This window comes from Oryzias latipes, chromosome 8, assembly GCF_002234675.1.
Source record: "Oryzias latipes chromosome 8, ASM223467v1".
NCBI lineage: Eukaryota > Metazoa > Chordata > Actinopteri > Beloniformes > Adrianichthyidae > Oryzias > Oryzias latipes.
Genome location: NC_019866.2, coordinates 20,443,388 through 20,462,467, shown reverse-complemented (window position 1 = coordinate 20,462,467; position 19,080 = coordinate 20,443,388). Strand labels below are relative to the sequence as shown.

Below are 19,080 nucleotides of genomic sequence, written 5' to 3'. Positions count from 1 at the left end.
GAAACTCCAATGTAAATTATAACTTGATCCACCGATTACATCTGAAATGTTTGCCTGTACAAATAAACTTTTAAAGTCAATTAAGTCCTTTTTATATCCCAGATTCAGTGTAAAGTCCTCTAAACTACACTACCCTCTAGAAATATTTATTCGCTGTAACTTCACAGATTGTGAACCAATGATATATCTAAAAAAAAATGGATGGGATGGGGGTGTCAGAATTTACCACTTTAAATTCTTTCACTGTGTCTTCTGCTTCAAGACACAGCTAGTCGTCAAACTGGGTCACAGAGAGACAGAAGAACCGCTAAAGCAGACGTCAAGCTGTTTGTGAATCTGGTGGATTGTGACTTGATTGACCCATAGCGGCATCCTGAGGGCATCAAGTCAAACAGGTGGGAGGCGGGTTGGGTCAGAAGATTGGTATAGTTCTTTTTTGGCAGTGGTGTTTTGAAATGATCTCAAGGAGGGCATGGGGCAGCCAGTGATGGCCTGGGCTGTGTTGATGATCCTCTGCATAGCCTTTCTGTCCAGTGCCATGGAGCCATTACCACACATTCAGGGAGTAGGTGAGGTTACTCGCCTTGGAGCAGCAATAGAAGCTAACCAGCAACCTCTGCTCCAGGCAACAAGGATGCAGAGGAAGGGCAGCTGCTGCTGATCCTCCTTCACCGTGGCCCTGATAATGGTTGACCAGGACAGGTCAGCAGAGATGGTGATGCCCAGGAACCTGATTGAGGAGAAACTGTCCACACATTCTCCATTTCTTTGTAGAGCGGCGTGTGGTCGTGTCTTCCAAAGTCTGATTTGAGTTCTTTGGTCTTCAAGACATTTAGAGACAGGTTGTTAGCCGAGCATCAGTGTTGCGCAAAATTTATTTTAAAAAATAATTGGTAAAAACCAAAAAATACTTTTTGGACTATTTCAGGTGATATTTAATTCAGTTCTTAATGTTTTATTTAATACTTGGAAATGTTTGCAAACGTTTTGCTTAAGTTTTATCTCTCCTAAATTCATGAAACATAAAAATACAAGAACAATTTCCACTTTTGTTCATGATAGGTTATTAAGTTAAACTAGAACTCATGCAGTGTTTAAATTTTTTTTTTCAATTTTCTTTTTTGTTATTTTATTGATTGTTCTTAACATTTAAGCAAAAGATCAGTGGTTGTTAATAAAGTTGAATAGGAGTCTGTTATTTTATATTTTTCTGACTCACTGATAAATAGTGGATGTAATTTAATCAAAAATGTGTTAAAGTTGGACTCTCAATCAAATCAGGAAGTAATAAATAATGTATAATTAATTACTGCTTATTGATCACTGATGAATAGTTTGGGTGTTTTTGTTGTTGTTTAGTTTTGCTGAGTCTGGTTGTTTTTAGATGACTTTTTGGCTGGGAAACCATGACTCTATCTGGCAACACTGGCAGAGATTAAATGATTATTCAAAGCAATTTTTAAAAAAGTGGTTAAAAGAAGCAGAATGGTCAGAGGGGATGTGAAAAGAGGAAAATGCAAAGAGAAAGCAAGACATTTGTTGAAAAACTTCCAAAAGTGCTTGAAGACAGATAAAATAGGAAAAACAAGAACAGAATAAAAAAAACTTTTTCTTTTGCTTCTTTAGTAAAACTGACAAATTAGGAAATAAACAGAAAATCATCATTTGTTCCTTCTCGGAGGTGAGGATGAACATATTAATGTATAGGATAAATGTAATGTTTGTCCAAGTAAAAATGATGTATATTAAAAACTTGTCTTTAACATTTAAATGTGATTTCAGTTTATAAATTCTCATCAAAACATCTGGATTCTTGACACTGACGTTTTCTAAAATTCAATCTGTAAGGAAGTTATTTGAAGTTTTACCCTATAGGTAAGGATTAAAAAGATATATATTTCATGCAACCGCTGCAGAGGGCTCCATTTTATTATTCAAACTGCTAAGTGCGCCACTGATACTAAAGGTAAACTAATTCTCTGTATAATCCAAATAGTTGAATTTGAAACCTCATTCAATATTGTTGATCTTTAACTTGTTATTTCTTTATTTCGTTGAGCTTAATCCTCTCCCCCCCCCCCCCCAAAAAAAAAAGATTGGGGGCAACAGCAGCAAAAACATTAGTTTTTGCAAAAAAATAGTAGTTATTAGTTTATGTGTATATTGTATTTTTGAATCTCTCGAATTATCAAGAACTACACTAATATAGTCTTTAAAAAGTTATATAAGCAATGAAAAGAGAAAATCCAGCACTTTCAGGTTTTGTTCAAAGTATAGAAAAGTATAGAGTTAATTCAGTCTCAATAATCAGAAATGCATACAAACGGTTTCACAAATACACACGCTCTGATTCACAAATATATATTTATGCAAACATGTCACACAAATTCACAAATCCACAGGAAGTGTTTCACAAATTCACACAAACTGTTTCACAAGCATAATTTTGAGGTACACTTGTAACATAAACTAACAGATGATACGAATTACAGAATGTGCATTTATGAATCGCCTCTCATTTGTGAATCTCTCTGTATTTGTGAGATAAATGCATGGGGTGAATATTGAGACTCTTCTAACATGCCAGGTTAACAAATGTCATCATTGGCTAATGAATCTGTCAATCCCATTCATCAGCCATCCATGCCTGTTCGCTTTCAGCCAACCGTGAATCTGTGGATCATTCCTTCATCCGTTTTTCAAACTAAAACCAACAATGAAAAAAAATCTGCTCACATAAATGTAGACATTAATTCTTTTTTGAGAGATTATTAATTTTTACGGAATGTTCTTTTCTCTGAGCTTGCACTTTGTTGACGGTCGACTGCTGCCGTGTCTCTATTTACAGCTCGAAGAGAGCACTTCTCATCAGGAGGCAAATAAAACGATCCTTTTCTTTTGAAATGCATTTGTAGTTCACCCTCTGTGTTAATACAAAATGATTGAGATACTTGCTGTCACATCTGAACGTTTACCAGAGGCCGGTTTGTGATGTGTTGCACTAAACCAGTGTGGCTGCATTTAGTGGAACTAGATGCAAAATTTCTTCAAGGTGCTGAGGAACAATAGGGAGGCCACTAGAAGTCTTTCCAGGTTGTGAGGCAGCTCCATTAAAAAGACAAAATCAGAGTCACCAACATTTAGTGTTTTTCCATCCAACACTTTATAGGACTTAGCAAAACCTCTGCTGTAATTTCCCCCCCTCAAATAAATATTCCCAGGTGTCTCACACACTCTTCCCCGGCCTCCAACAGCAATGTTTGTTCCACTTTTACCACAACTCTTTAGGTTTTGCCCTGGGGTGAAAAATGTGGCACCTCTTCCCCAAACAACATGATCTGCGGCTTCCCAAAGCTCAGACATGCTTGAGCTTGTGCTAATAACTCCTGGCCCAGGAAAACCTTGTTGCTGGTTGCGCAAGCAACAAAATACATGTATGGCAAGATGAGTGTTTTGCTTGTGTGCCTGGGGTCTAGGCTTCACCAAGAACAGGAATGTCACCTGGACCAACAAGAGTTTTCTGACGGAAGTCTGAAGTGGAGGACACTCATTCAGGTGAACGGAACTGTAATAATGAAAAGGTAACACACTTTGCAGCAGGGTTTGTATAAAAATGAACTGCACTCTAATTTAGTATTCTGTATGAATATTAAATGTTATCTGAATGACCAGCTTGGTGAGGGTTTTGTAGGGGCTGGAGGTTTATGGGTTCAAATTTAAAGGTGGGTCAACAAAAACGTTAAAATAGATCCTGATAGCCGCCTGTTTGACATTCAGCATCAAGGATTGGGGGAATACCTGTAAATTATTTTAGAAATTCCCACGTTGGCTGTGAGTGCAGATCAGGGGATGGGTCAAATATTTAGACCATTGTTTCTTTTTTGAGCCAAGGCACACTTTCTCCTTGACAAAAATCCCCCGGCACACCAGCATCCAATCATTAAAAAGGGAGAAAATCTATAGTGTGTATTGATGTACCGTCCAACCACAGTCTCACAGGCATTTTTGTGATAATTGTGGCAGAAAAGTTTAAGACACGTTAGACACACTTTAACACAGTGCATCATGGGAGATGTAGTACAAAAACTGACGTTGATGGCAGACAGACTTGTGTCTCTGAGCTTCATTGTTTTGTTCACTTGTTCCACGGTCTGACACCCGATACTGTGGAAAGCTACACCGCGAAAGACGAGCTTTAGCTTTTATTTTTGTTGGAACTGGGAGACTTTATGAGCTAAATCGGAAAAAGGAAGTGAAGACTTTAACCACTTCTGATTGGTCAGACTGCTGACGTATGGTTAGGAGTCCAGGAATGATTGGCAGAGACAGTAGAAATTGACTTTTCCGAAAACAACTGAAGCTGCAGCTAAAGTGCGGTCCCGTCTTTCTCATAAAAGTGTCTTTATTAGAATCAAATCAACAGAAAAAAGTATGTTATGATCTTTAATATTCCTAACTACTCTGTGTTTTATCAGGGCCTGTTTGGACACAGATCTGATATCTTGGCAATGGTTAATGTTTTAGATCGGTGAAAATGGGTAATTTCCCATGGGACACCTGACCATCTCTCACGGCACTCCGGTTGAAAAACACTAGACCATGGTTTCATCTTAAACTTTTCCTCAAGTAATATTATTTTTACAGTACAACTAATGTTACTCACTGCTTGCTTCTGGCAAAAGTAAAGACTTACCAATTGTGTAGCACAGGCAGTGGCGGTTTTTGATGTGGGCGAAGTGGGCGGTGGCCCAGGGCGCCATGTGAAACAATCATGCAGGAAATATTTACTTTGAGTTATTGCTGCTAAAGATAGACACACTCCTGAGCTTATCTGTGTTTTAAATTGGGTTTTATAGAGTAAAAAACTGTTGCTCTTGTTCAAAACCTTGCTTCAGTTATATAATATGTCCTGTAAGCTAAAACCCCAAACTGAAACTGGATTTTTTTACGTGACTGGATCTTTAATCTCCCACAAATGGTGTAATTTTTCAACCCGACTGTTTTGTAGCTGCATTAAAAGAAGGCTTTATGTAGATTTATGCTTGCAGGTACTTCACCTGGGGACTGGGTGGTGTAGGCCAGGATAAACAGTGAGGTGCATTTAAGAAAGCTCAGGTGTGGGGCATTTAGAGATAAAAAAGGATATGGATTTTTGTGTGCTTGTGAGAATGTGAACATTTGAATTCATGTTTGAGCTCCTTTTAAAACCATATCATCACTTGTGATCCCTGATAAGCCCCACCTGCCTGAACAACTACTGCCCTGCGGCCTTGACCTCAGGGGTAATGAAGAGAGACTCATCAGAGACTTCATCCCATCAAAGAGAGGATAAGGAGGACCTTCTTCCCAAAAGCCATTTGGACCCTCAAGCAGAACACCTTGTACATAGGACTTTCTGGACTCAAACCCACAAAGTGTGACATTCAACCTTAGCTGTTCTTGATCAGGAAACGGCACTATACTTTGCATCACATTGTGTAGTGTACTCACTTTAAAGACTTTCATTCACTGTACATGGACAATTTTTGTTTGTTTCTCTTTGAGGTCAAATTTTTACATTATATCAGGATGACCCAAATGCACTGGACTAGACTCCAAGGTTGAAGGAAAAAGATCCAGAGTTCTTTTAACAACCAATAAACACCACACTAGGTGGGGGAAAAACTCCATAAACATAACAGAGGACTTGAGACTAGCATGACTCCATGAAGGAACCAGGACAAACAGCCCAAACTCAAGCAACACTCCGACACAGAGAGCAAAATTGGACACAGTTAAATAGAGCTCAGGCAAATGAGCCTAAGGTGCAGACAGCTGTGTGCCAATCAAGGACAGCCACAGGAGAAGAGGTGGAGCCAGAACCCACAGCCAACCTACACACAAAAACAGGTAGAACAAAACAGAACTGAAGACTGTGACACTAATTTGAAATCGAAAAAAATCAAGTTTGAATTTGTATTTCAAAATTATAAAATTATAATGATCAATTTCACATTTAAACTCAAACCGAAACTTTAAATTTGCATACTTGTACGATGTGCTTGTTGATGGCATGGTTCCAGGGGACGGCATTTCCAGAGTTGGTGGCAAAACATGTATTTGAAGTGCACACAAAAGCCACGGCTATTTAAAATCAACAAGGTCATCATCAGCATGTCTTAAAGCTGAAGCGACTCCCCTCAAAGAAATACATGAGCTTTACGACAAGTCGGAAAGGATTTTAAATCCCTTTAGAGGTCTCTTCAAAGGGCAATTTACCACTACAAAGAGTAATTTTTTCCTGCTCTTGCCGTGTTGAGACAGGCAGCGGGCGGCGTGCTCTGACCCCCCTTGCAATTCATTATTGCAGGTTCAGTTGACAATTGAAGAGTCCATGGAGGTAAAGTCAAAACAGTTTATGGAGTGAATCACTGACACTGGGTGAAAAGGGTGTTCATTCACTGCACTTTCTATCAGACACTCACGCACAAATGGACTGTTGGTCTGAGCTCATAAAATATTTGTAAATCTTAAATCCGATCAGCTTTTACAACCCAAACATGTGTCTCTACTCTATCAGGTCATGAAGGGAAGTACTAAAGGGAAACACTTTTTTTTACACTTGTTAAGAAATGACAAATGATTTGCTATTTCTGGCTCAAGCTTTTGATTATAAAATGTCCTAGGATGACCTCAGCAGAGGAGGATGTTATTGCTTCTGTTTGTGTTCGCTGCGGTTTGTGATCCGCCAGGGGGCGCAAAAGCACAACAAAACGGCTCTAATGTGTCTATAAAAATCAGAACTACAAACAGCAAAATTTAGCATAATTTGTTTTCTTTTTGCTTGAATTTGTAAAAAGATGCTCAAGGTTAGAAAGCTTATAATTAACTACATTACTCAAAAATGCTAAAATATAAATCAAGGTATAGAGTAGGAATGAGATGAGTTTTACAAAAAAATAATAAAAAATGACGCTGAAATGAATTTTCATGAACAAATATATTAAATACAAACTCCGTGGTGAAATACATAGCTTTGTTTTTAAATTTTAAACCTATTAGTCAAATGGGAGGTTCAAATCCCGTTAGATAAAAAATGTTTTTGTTATAAATAAATAATACATATAAATAAAAAAACATGTTTATATATTTTTATAATTTTAAAATTATTTTGAAATACTGTTTTACCACAAAAACGAAACACACACACACAAAAAGTAATAAAAACCGTTGCGTATTAATAATGAAGTGAGGACAGAGGAGAAAGGAGGCGATGGTTGATGGGTGGGGGGATAGGAGACCGACAGCAGACCCCAGACCAGCCCGCCTCCCTTCACACCCCGCATCTCCAATCAGCGTCTCCTTGGTGAAATCTGACCGCGGATCAGCGCAACAGGACTCCCGCCACACTACGGAGTTGTGACTGAGACCAGAGGAAATCGTGCTCGCCAGGTCGGCTCGCCAAAACTCATCCACAGACCTCGAACAGGGAACGGACAAGCGGGAGGAAAACGCCTGGAAGGAGCCACGCAGAAGTTTAACGCCAGAACAGCCACACCGGAGAGCGGAAAGAGGAGCGGCTGCGCTGGAGGAGTAGTATTACGCTCAGCTCATTTCCAACATTTTCTATTCTTGGCAGAGTCTCTGCTCCCACAGCCTCATTTAAAAGGAGAGCTAGCGGAATGTAATGCTAGCAGGCTAGCATACGTTGGCTAGCTAATTAGCTCGACAGGCTCGGACGTGGGATTTTTATGAAAAAAAAGGTCGTAGTTTGGCGTCGATTCGACTTTTTATATGAACCGCAGGCGTTTGGTTGCTGTTGAGACGGGACCCTGACACCTTCATGATGGTGTGCCGCGCATAGCTAACGCGAACTTACACAAGAAACAGGACAAGGTTCCCGAGTATTGATGTTAGTCTGGTCAATATTGTCAAAAAGCTGAACGCCGAGGTGTGAAAAGCTCGAGGAAAGGTGAGCAGAACAAAGACGCGAGAGTGTCCGCCGTCCAATGTTAATGTCGACCGACGTTGCATCCCTAATGCTACCCGTTAACCGGGGAATAATGGACCGCGAAAGAGACATTGAGACAGCAGCCGCGGCGCCTCACGCCAACGCAGCCGGGGGTCCGGCGGCTGTCCGCGGGATGAAGCGGGGGGACCCCGAGCCTGACGCTCAGACAGCCGCTGCCCTCACCGACCTGGCCGGAGCGGAGTGCAAAAGACCAAGGATAGACGGCACCGGGAGCGTGGTGGGAGACATCGGACAGGTAGGAATGCAATGTAAACATTAGGGACCCATTAGTCATACTCTTGTTTGTTTTATCCACAGCTTTTTGTTTGCCACACAAACAAATAAGCATTCTCTGTCTCCGATTTTTTTTAAAAGCCCATTAACAACAAAGTAGCGCCGTCTTAGCAACAGAAATGAATGCAATTAGGAAGAAAAATGTTTGATTGATCATTTGAAACGATCCCCTGATCGTGGTGCTTTGAGGGAGCATGACCAGCCCAGACAAAGGTAATATGATCCAGGCTCCATGGCTGTAACAGGCAGCAGCAGCAGCAGCAGTAAAGATCAGAGCTGCTCATCTCGCCTGTCTCACACAAATAAACCAGTGCTGTGTGTCAAATGATGCCAGCTTTTGCACATTTCTATGGAAGAACCCGCTGGAGATCATTTTTACAGAGCCACCCCAAATTGTTCCACACATGGCATGTGCCATTAATTGCTCCATGCCCCCCCCCCCCCCCATCCCTTTTCCTTGTGGCTAGGTGTTAAAAGAGAGGCAGACAGGGATTGGGGGAGGGGTCACCGCAGAGAAAGACAAAGAACAGAGCCTTTCTGCTGGAGGCTGAAGGAACAGGGGGGGTGGGGGGTGGGGGCTTTCTGTACACCGGTCTTCCCTGCTTTCATGACTCGACAGCTGAGGCAGCAAAGCATCAGCAGCCGGTCCCCCTCTGGAACCGGTCTACTGTAATACAGTACACCACGGGGCTGCTTAGACACTCTTACTTGTCCTTCCAGGATCTGTTGCTATTTCTTCCACTCCATGGCATTCACCCACAAACATAATTCATACGCCTACACGCATATGCTTTGAAGGGCCTCTAAATCTACTCGTACCATGAAAAAATTCAGCTAGCGTCTGGTGTTTTAGCCCAGCGATAAGAGCGCAGAGAGTGGTTGAAGGGCAGGTGAGCATGGCAGGAGTCCAGGGGAATTGGTTTAAAAAAAAAAAAAAAGAAGGAAGGACCTGCTTGCAAAGACAGAGGAGTGCTGTAAAGCTGAAAGGTTCAGAGGACGGCGCAGATGATGCGATCAAATCGATCGCTGTGCACTTTTTATGGGATGGCACACGAGTTACGCCAGCTGCAGCCATGGAGGATGGGTAAACTGGTAAATGAAAGGTAGGCGAGGATGAGTGATCGGTGGATTAACTCAGGATGAGAGAGAAGTGAATTAAAGGTTAAGAGTGCAGAGCGATGCATGGCATCAAAAGTGGCTCGAATGTAGACGTAGATGGATTGCCGGAGCAAAAAAGGGTAGAAACAGGAGAGGGTAGGTGTTTTTTAGGGGGTGAATAAAGGGTGGATGATGCAGGGAGAGGGGTAGAAACGGGAGCTGTTAGCATCTGTCAGGATGTTGGATGAAAGGAAAGTGACGGATGGCGCTTAGAGAGGAGATGTGCTGGGTGAGACAGTCAGGAGATGAAAGGCTCACTAACACTTTACGCATAAAAGAAAACGACATTGAGGCTTTAAGACGGTAAATCTGGCTCTGGAGTTCCACTCAAGCTGAAGGTTGGATAAGTCCTGGGGGGTGGGGGGGTGGACTCCCACTGAGGGAGCGGGCACGCTCCTGACCTTCCAGACTGACTGTAAATCAGCACAGTAATGATAAATGAGAGCCGCCTCTTCTCTTTGTTACGCTCTCCCATCTCACACAAACAGCACCCCCCCCCCCTTTATTTTTCATCCTTGCTTCCACTCTCACATGTCCTCTGATTTGTCCCCCATCTCACCCCCCAGGCGTATTTCCAGATTGCTAATTGACTCGTGGTTTTGCACGAAGCACCCCCACCTCTCCACCCCTTTTTGTATCAGCAACCCCCCCCCCCCCCCCCATCTTTCATTCTCTCCTCATTTTTCCGTCCGCCTCCCTCTGCTCAAATCTGTGCCCCCTCTCCTCCGCATGGCTCTCCTCTCATGCTTTAATTTCATCTTTATTTCCGCCCATTATTTCTATTATTTTTTTTAACCCCCCCCAATAGGCTGTATTGATGCGTCTCCTCGGGGCAGTGCCCCGGTCCACTCGGATGTGGCGGGAGTACAGTGTCAACCCTCTGCGCAGCGCTCTCCCTGATTCGTAGAGCCGATTTGTCCTATCGTTGGCAGTAAAGCGGCTTTGTGTCGCGCTAACGAGATCAAAGCTCATTTAGGAGAGGGCATTAACCAGACGGATCGCTGTACAGGGCCAAAGCAGGGGGGGCAGGAAGTAGTGGTTGCTATGAATGAACGTATTCCAGGGACAGGGTTGTGTGGTTTGACGCTGTTGACTGCAAATAGTCATTCAGATTTAAAAACGGGGCTCTACCTTCCTGTGTATTCAGAGGCCTCAGGGAGCAGCGCAGGTGGATTTGTGGGTCGATCCTGTAATGTGTATCTGTAGGGCCGTCATTAAAGGACTGTCTGTCTGTCCGGATCCTTCTTCTTTTTTATTTCTCTTCCTTCCTTTTAAGGTCTTTTTTAAATTTTGTTTGCAACTAAAATACAAGTTGTTTATGTAAAGTTTGTAAGTGAGAAAAAAAAAGTGCTCCATGAAATAATGTAATCACTTTGTATTTCTTTTATTTTATTTGAAGACATCAAGATTCAATGTCAGTGTTGTTGCCTGTGGAAAATGAGATCACATTAAATTGGAAAAAAATAAGTAAAACAAGGTAATTTAGAACATTTTAATGAAGTTATTTTAAATAGGCCTGCTCAATAAATTGAGAAGTTATAGTTATTGTGATACTGGCCTCTACGATACGCGTATTGCAAATGATGGCATAACTACGATTAATGGCTGCCTGAAATGTTAAACCTTTGTCTGTATGAGACCGGGTGAGTGTCACATCACCCATAGAAACTGACTTATCTCTGCCAAATGAAGTCTATTAAGTCGCCATTATTTTGTGGTACGGACGTCACCATGTTGGAACCAGAAATCGTCAGTAGGCAGGGATTGGTCCGAGTCGGTCTGAGTCAATGTATCCAGCAAAACAACTCTCCAATCAGGAGTAAGCTTGTTGGAAAGCCACACCCCTACCACTTGAAAGTGGGCTTTGGGAGGAGCTGTCAATCAAATGTTTAAAATGTTTGACATGAGGCCTCATAGTTGTATTGAGGCATCTGAAAAAAAAAGTAAAATTTTGTAAAATTCCATACAGCTTAATGTTAAAATCTGATCATTTTACAATCAGGTTTATGAAATATTTACACACATGTGTGTTTTTTGATTGTTTTAGGGAGTTTTTGATTTTATAATCAAAGATTTGCTTTCATAAAGTATTCCATCTTCATCAATAGTGTGTGTATATATTAACAAAATATTGAAACAAGTGTTATGTAACATTTATATCACGTAGAATTAACCAGCAAAAGTCATAAAAATGTAAGAATGCTCTCATTTTATGAAGTAGGGTTAAAACAGGAGTTGATTTAAAGTGGTTTCTTGCAGGTTGTGGGAGAGTCTTTAGTGTTGTGATATGTGGTTTGGCACAGTGTGAACTGGTCCCTCACTTTGGACTTCCTGCTGCTGTTTAATGATTGCTGGGAACCTTTGAGCTCACTGGAGGCACCCTTGACTTTTGAACTGGTAGTGATAAGCAGAAACTTCACAGATAGAGGGAGTTGCTCAACTCTCATTGTCTGTCTTGCTGCCTTCTGGCTTTGTCCTCCATCGTTGCATAAAATACTTCTGCCGTCCGACAAAAACTGGGTTTTATGTTTACTAACACACACGAAAGGCATCATACTGGAGAAAGGAGCTACCAGTGTGGTTAGAGGATGCTGGATTTAGTTTTGTTAACACGCCAACTTGCATTTTAACTTTTCCTTAACGGTCATCATGTCAGCGCTCTCAGCGTGTCTCCTCCCCAAGGCTGCCCCCAAACTGTCACATGTGCTCCCATCTCCACCCACCCTCAAACTCACATGGCGAAATGTCAATGCAGTGTTTCCCCACACACGGGGTCAGCCGCGATGCTCTGTCACAGCGCCGGTAAAGGGTGTCACGAATAATGCGCTTTCACTCAGAAAATACACCTGAAAATGTGAAGGGGGTTTGTGTTTGACAGCCCAGAATCAGTTCAGGTTTAACATAAAATATTTAAACTTTTACTTATTTTTTTGTCGAAAAACTGACAACTTTATGACATGAGTCTATAGATGTACATATTTGGCTTATCCTGGAAGAAACTATTTCATTGGCATCAGCTGATTGAGACAAGCTGTTGAGTTTTTGTGTCAGACAGAACTTATATATTAGTGAAGTCAAATAGGTCAGGATGAAGGGTCAAACACATTCATGAGCTCTCTAAAAATCTCTATGAATTGAAAATGTGAGTTTTTTTTCCCCCTCCCATTTTTAATCTTTGTTTGTTTGGCATTGAGTTCTAATTTGTTTCTGTGTCGCAGTGATGCTTTTACCGGCCAGGCTGAAGTAATTCAATCTGACACATAACAATAATGCAGCCTGTTCAGCACACTGATGCAGCTCATTAAGCAACACAAACCATGTACAGGATGCAACTTTATACGAACACATCTTTCACGGAGTGTCTTTTATTATGCTCGTTTCTCATTACTGCAGGGCTGATGTTAAAGGACAGAATGGAACGGAAATGCAGCTCAGACTTTAGAGCTCAATGAGCCGCAGAAATTAACGTTGTTCCAGGGTTTCTTCAATTTGACAAACCAGGCGTGCAGCCGCTGGCTATATATTTGTTAAACTAGGTCAGGATTTGGATAAATCTGAACATTTTGAGTCTTAAATAAATAAATATTTGTTGCAAGTTGAATATTACTTGATGCGTTTTTTTTTCTTTCATAAATTCCACTTTATGTGTTAGAGCATTTTTACTAAAGCGAACTGGAGTCACTCCGGTTTAGTTACAAGCAGGCACCTGTAACTCCTGCAGCTACAGGAGTGCCAGTCTGCCTCCTCCAGCGCCCGCATCCATCATGTTCACCTTCAGCGTTTAGCTTTGCTGTGTCTTCTGGAGCACGGCGCATCAATCACATCACTTTCTGTCGTTGCCGCTTTTCCGCATGGACTGTTGTACTAATTCCCTTTTCTTTCCATTTCTGCATTGACGCTGTCGTCCTGTAACCCTGTAGGATTTATCTCCTGATGTCGCATCGTGTTAGAGCGGTCATTTCTCCGAGTTTTTAATGACATCTGCTCTTGCCGTGGTGATGTTTGGCAGCAGCAGGTGGGGTTTTTCCTTGGTAATCCGACACCGCAGAGCCAGACATGGTTTCCTCCTCAGGTTGCTCTCTCAGGGAACACTGGACGCCTGCAGCAGCCCGCCTAATTACCCCCTCACCCCCTCTCCCTCTGGCACTCTCCCTGCACTCACCATCTGTTGAACCTATGTCTTCTTTGCCTTCCTTCATCACTGCTGCTGCTTCCCTCCTCCTCCTCCTCCTCCTACCGGTTTGCCTCAGTGACTCCCCAACTTCTCCTAAAATAGCGAGTAGGAATGGAAGAAAATAAACAGGAGACGCCCCCTTTGCTTTTGCCAGACAGGGCGACACATTATGTGACTACTTTTCTCCCCTTTTACTGATCCTTCCAGTCTCCAGCGGCTCCGCCCTGCTCACAAACTGTAAAGTGATTGGAAAGTATGACAGAGCAACACAAACATCCTCAGTGTGTGTTTCACATAACTTTTTTTTATACTTTTCAAAAGTGTTGTTTAAAAATAAAAAAGGTGCCTTTTTTGCTCAAGTGTGTCGGAGGAATTGAGTTCAGCCCCCCCAATCCCTTCCCCCATCCCTTATGAAAATATAAATCACATGGCATTCTTCACTTATGACTCATTGTCTCCATTTTGAAAATGTGCTTTTCCTTATTTCTCCCATTTTCTTTGCTTTGGCCATATTACCCACATTCCTCCTCCCTTCGTTTCATCTAATCCTTTCCATTCTTTCCTTTTTCATCTGTTCTTCCCCCCGTCCCTCTGCCCAGCCTCCTCCCTCGTCTCCTGCAGACAGATTGATTCCAGATGTTGCTAAACTCTCTTTGTGAACTCCTCCATCTCTGTTTCTTCAGTCTGCTCACTGTGAGGCTAACCGAGTCTACAATTTGATGGCGGGGGGATAATTTTGGTTTACGTGGAGCTGCTGCTGAAGGTTTCCTCCCACTTGTCTTTACTAGTGTGTACGCCCTTGTTTTGTCAATGAAATGCAAACTTTCAGCTTTAAACTGAACGGAAAATGCACAAATCTGTTGTTATCACTAGTAAATGCTAGTCTGTAACCGTGCCTTGTGTTCATTACATTGCAGTCACGTTAACTCTCAGTGTCTGCTCTGTTTATTTAATATAGGAAGACTCCTCGTTCCCCATGACCTTCCTCAGAGACTCCTTAGACTTGTGGTTTTGCTCTGAGCTCCCCCCTCACGGCATTTCCACATGTGCTGCGTTTGCAGCCAATCTTCTGCTTAATATAGGCTTGTCCATTCCCCTGAAAATGTGGTGCACCAATAAGAGCGATTCCCCCCAGGGATGGAGCAAGAAGGGGAAATTGGTTCCAGATGTAACAGGAAGTGGAGAGAGCAGACAAAGAAAGGACTTGTTCAGGCAGAGGGAAAGGGACGACGGCCCCAAATTTGGAAAGGCATATCCAGAACCAGAGTTGGGACATCAAGAGAAAATAGTTTCCCTATCTGGAATCTTTTCCTTTGGCCAATGTTTTTTACATCTTAAGGGGCGTCTCTCTCAAACTGCACAATGACCTGTTGACATTTAAGATCAATAAAAAAGGTATCATCACTGACTTAGTAATATCCATAGTATAGATGGATATTAAAAATCCACTTCCATTTAGTGTTTTAAAAAAATGTCTTCAATATGTTCCTGTGGCATTTTTAAAAGAAATTTAAGAAATGTATAAAGAAAATTAAGGTTAAAATAGTTTTTCTGAGTATTTCGTGATTCAAATCGTTGTGAATCAGGAGCAGATGAAAAAATGGCGTTTGAAAAAGATCCTATTTGTTCTGTAGAAAATTAGCTGGGTGGGCCACAAGCTCCCCGCTCTGCTCCATTCTGATGCATCCACTTGTAGACGACTAGATTCATGTATTGTACTCTTCAGAGTATAAGTCGGGTTTTTCTGCATTGTTTGCCCAGGGGTGCGACTTATACTCAGAAGCAACTTATAGTCCGAAAAATGCCTTATGTCATTTTCCTCGTCCGAGCTGGCATGTGGCTCACAGCTGTACGGCTGGATAGCTCCAACATTGCTCTCCACTTTTGTTGCATCAGTAATGTCAGGTTGGGATGTTTGGGGCTGTAAGCTAGCTGGAGAGAGTATAAACATAGAACTCTCTGCAATGGGGAAGGGAATGGGTGGTGGGGAAAATAAATGTCAGTTTGGGCTGTAAGCGGGAACACTTTTATACTGGCAAGAGGCGTTTCGGACACTACCATTAAAAAAAGAGCAGCAGTATAGTGAGGCAAGAACCCAAAAGCATAGAAACAGGAGAAACGCATGGTATCAATAGTGACCTTTATCTCAAATTAGAATTTGGAACTGGTTTATTTCAAGGAAATCCAAACAAAAATGGAACTAAAAAAGACAAACAAATGTATATCTAAACTTAGGGTTATTAGTCAAGAATTGATTGGAAAATACATAAACACATACCGTACACATGTAAATAATTAAATTATTAAGAAAAGTGACATCTTGTGGCCAACTGCAACTTTAGCAACCTCTTGAGAGTGTGACTGAAACGGTGACAATTTAAAGGTGTCGTAAGAAACAGGGTTTGTTTACTGGGAGTGAGGAAAATGGTTACTATCAGATGTCTCCAGGTACCTGGTTTCTTAAAGGTCTTGTAAACTAAAAATCTGGGCCGTGTCTACATTCAGTCACTACTCCCTAACCCCTAAAAAACTATAAATATGGTGTTATCCATTTGCTGAAGGAAAAACCTCATAAATATGACCATTTTATGAAGATTATTTATGAATCCAATTTGTTTTGATGATGAAAACATGGATAATTTATAAAAAGGAAATTGTTCTTGGCATTTTTCATATGACAAATTTTTCCAACCCAAAGCATTGTGGTCTATATCTCACCAATGTAGTGAGCATTGATGTAGTGAGCATTGATATTTTTGTAAATACTTCTGGGAAATTTCCAGAACATTGGATTTTGGAATTGTTGATACAAACACCATGACAAAATGGCAAATGCTTTATCTAGTGCACTAACGGAGAAGTAGTGAGTGAACTCTGACACAGCCCTCGCCGCCATAACCAGGTTAGATTAGGTCTTTGAAAAGAATTTTTGCCAGTGTGAACATGTTTTTATTGAAAAGTACACAATTTTTGTTCTTTTGTTAATAGATGCACTAATGTGTGTAAGGAGAAGCATTGAAACCTGCAACCAGGTTTCTCCCCATAACCAGGTTGACTTACAACATCAATTACAAGCTAATGTGGGCTTTCTTTCCTACATCCTCAATTATCATGCATTGGAAACAACACAACACATAAAATATAATTTTACTGTCTATTTAGTGTAAAGAAAAGAATGGGAGGAAATGTTTCCATATAGAATTTATAGATACAAAGAAGTTCTACATCTCTGTGTGATTGGTCCTCTTTTCTCACACTTCTTTTCATTTCCTTCTTGGTCCAGGGCTCATCCATCTTTGATCTCAGCTCTCAGTTCTCCATTCCCCAGCCTCACACAGGCTCCAGCGACATAACCCAGAGCTTCTGCTTTATTATGTGTCTGTTTGACTGTTGGAGCTCCGAGTCTCTCGGCTGTCACGGCAGCTTTCTGTGGCCTTGATTGGGTGGATGAATGCTATTAGGACGTGATTCCCACAGCAGGCAGCTTGAGGTCAGGGCCAGGAGGTTAACTCTGTTGACTCTCCTCTGAAGCTGGAGATGCCTTTTTCATTTCTGCAGCGTTCGGCAGCCCACACTAAAGCTGCTTGCTTTTATGGAGGAGTTGTGTCAGGATTAGAGCCTGCACATCGATTCCAAATCTTTCCTGACCAGATCTAATTAAAGCATCAACAATTGAAAGTGCATCAACTCAGCCATCCAACATAAACTCGTGCAGAGACCAGAAAGTATTTTGGTCGCCCACATCTGGGACTTGCGCCTCCTCTCCTCATGGAGGTAGAGCCGTGCTTCTCGCTAGGCCGTCATGTTTTCTCTGCATGGCGTGCCAGCAGGTTACGCTGTGCCAGCTTTCCCGCTGCTGTCAAAATATCAACGTTTAGCTCACTTTCCCCATTGTTCCCCACCTCCTCCTTCTGCCCCTTCTCCTCCTTTGTCTTTCTGCTCTGGTCTTTCTCTTGTGTCCTCCTACTCAATTACAGTAGGGGCTCCAGCAAACAATGGCGCCTCTTGCTTTGGCAAAATGAAACTGAGGAAAATAATAGTTGCAGAGAAAAGGGGAAAAGAGACAGAAATAATCTAATTATAAGTAATTATGGAGCAATTAACCACAGCGGTCGCTGACCAGGCTTTTTGAGGAGGTTCTACTTTTGGATTTTCCTTCTGTAGAAGTTGGATAAGCTGCAGTTGTCAGTCACCAGTCATTTCATCCAAAAAGTTCAGTTTTTATCTGATTATTAACATGTTTTATTCTAAGTCATTGTACAGACTTTGTAAAAAAGTTTATTACTGTTATTAAAAATGAAGCTCTTCATCTGAGATATGTAAATTACTTTGTTCTTCTTCACATCTTTTGGAAATCTTCTTTGGATTTTTGTGTTTTCAGGATTAAAAAAGGTTTTCTGTACCTATGAATGCACAGGCTCGTTAGTTTTCTTATTTGTCAACTGATCTCATTTTAAAAAGGGATAATTAGAAAGTGATAATTGGGCTCTAAAGTAAAACATTTCGTTTTTATCTTAGGAAAAACCAGATCTGTATTTTGAGGTAAAAACCGAATGCACATTTTTTTTTTCAAATTTTACCAAATTTGAACATTTATTGCAAAAAAAAAAGCTTGAATCCCAAAAAACATAATTTTTACATTTAAACTAAGTTTAAATACCCGCCGCTGCCTGAGTTGCAGCAGTTTCGAGGTTTGCCTTTGGCGAGGTTTCACAGCAGCTTAAGGAGGAGATACTTGGATTTTCTCTTTATACCTAACATTTTGTATCTAAGCAACTAAATACACAGGCCTTTGAAAGGCAGCAATCAAAGCCTTGCTGCTGTCCGTCCAGGTGAGAATATTTTTGTTTGACACTTATTTTATTGTAATTTCCCACAACATTGCATCAGACGATATTTTTATTCTATTTGCTGATTTTTAATTCTTATGCATTAGCCTTTTTTTCTTATATAAAAAAATCCCCTTTCAGCTGATGGATCACATGACGCCTGCTTTGTGTAAACTTTGTTCTGTAATGCATGGCATTCAGTTTACACACAAAGTGAAGGCGTGCTTCGGTTAGAACTCGTACCAGTATTTATTCATAGTTGTTCCGGCATCCAAACACAGAAGGAAGATCGACTGCAGAGGGCAGTTTTTTCCACACTGCTGTTATTTAACTGTTGAGGGTTTTTTAGTTCTAGCGGTGTCACCACTTCAGATGAAATGAAATGGAAGCCAGCTTATAGAGGGTTTTTGTCCATTCTAAGGAGTTTATACCATTCCAAACAATTTAAACTGGTTGTTATAAGTCTGGATTACTGGGACTGATGTCTTCATCACAGATTGGACGTCGTAAGTTCAATTTCTGCCAACAGAAGGACTGTATTCAGCCATAAGGGCAGTTGTGATTAATGCTTTACCAATGACTAGAGTATGGGCGTCATATGTACATCACCTTACATCAGCCTTACAAATACTTCA

General features: G+C 41.3%; 1 protein-coding gene across 6 annotated transcripts in view; it reads left to right on the top strand.

The window, feature by feature from the left end:
- Positions 1 to 7,296: 7,296 nt before the first annotated feature.
- The window catches only part of LOC101159019 (RNA binding protein fox-1 homolog 2), a 55,059-nt gene continuing 43,275 nt past the window's right edge, over positions 7,297 to 19,080 (top strand). For 2 of the 6 annotated variants that reach the window (XM_004071813.4, XM_011478534.3), the window contains exon 1: positions 7,299 to 8,246. In XM_004071813.4, the coding sequence (XP_004071861.1) occupies positions 7,989 to 8,246 (258 nt within the window). In that variant the 5' untranslated portion in view covers positions 7,299 to 7,988. Of the gene's footprint in view, positions 8,247 to 19,080 lie in introns of all 6 variants that reach the window. The other 4 variants (XM_020705465.2, XR_909203.3, XM_020705464.2 and 1 more) reach the window with 4 other exon arrangements.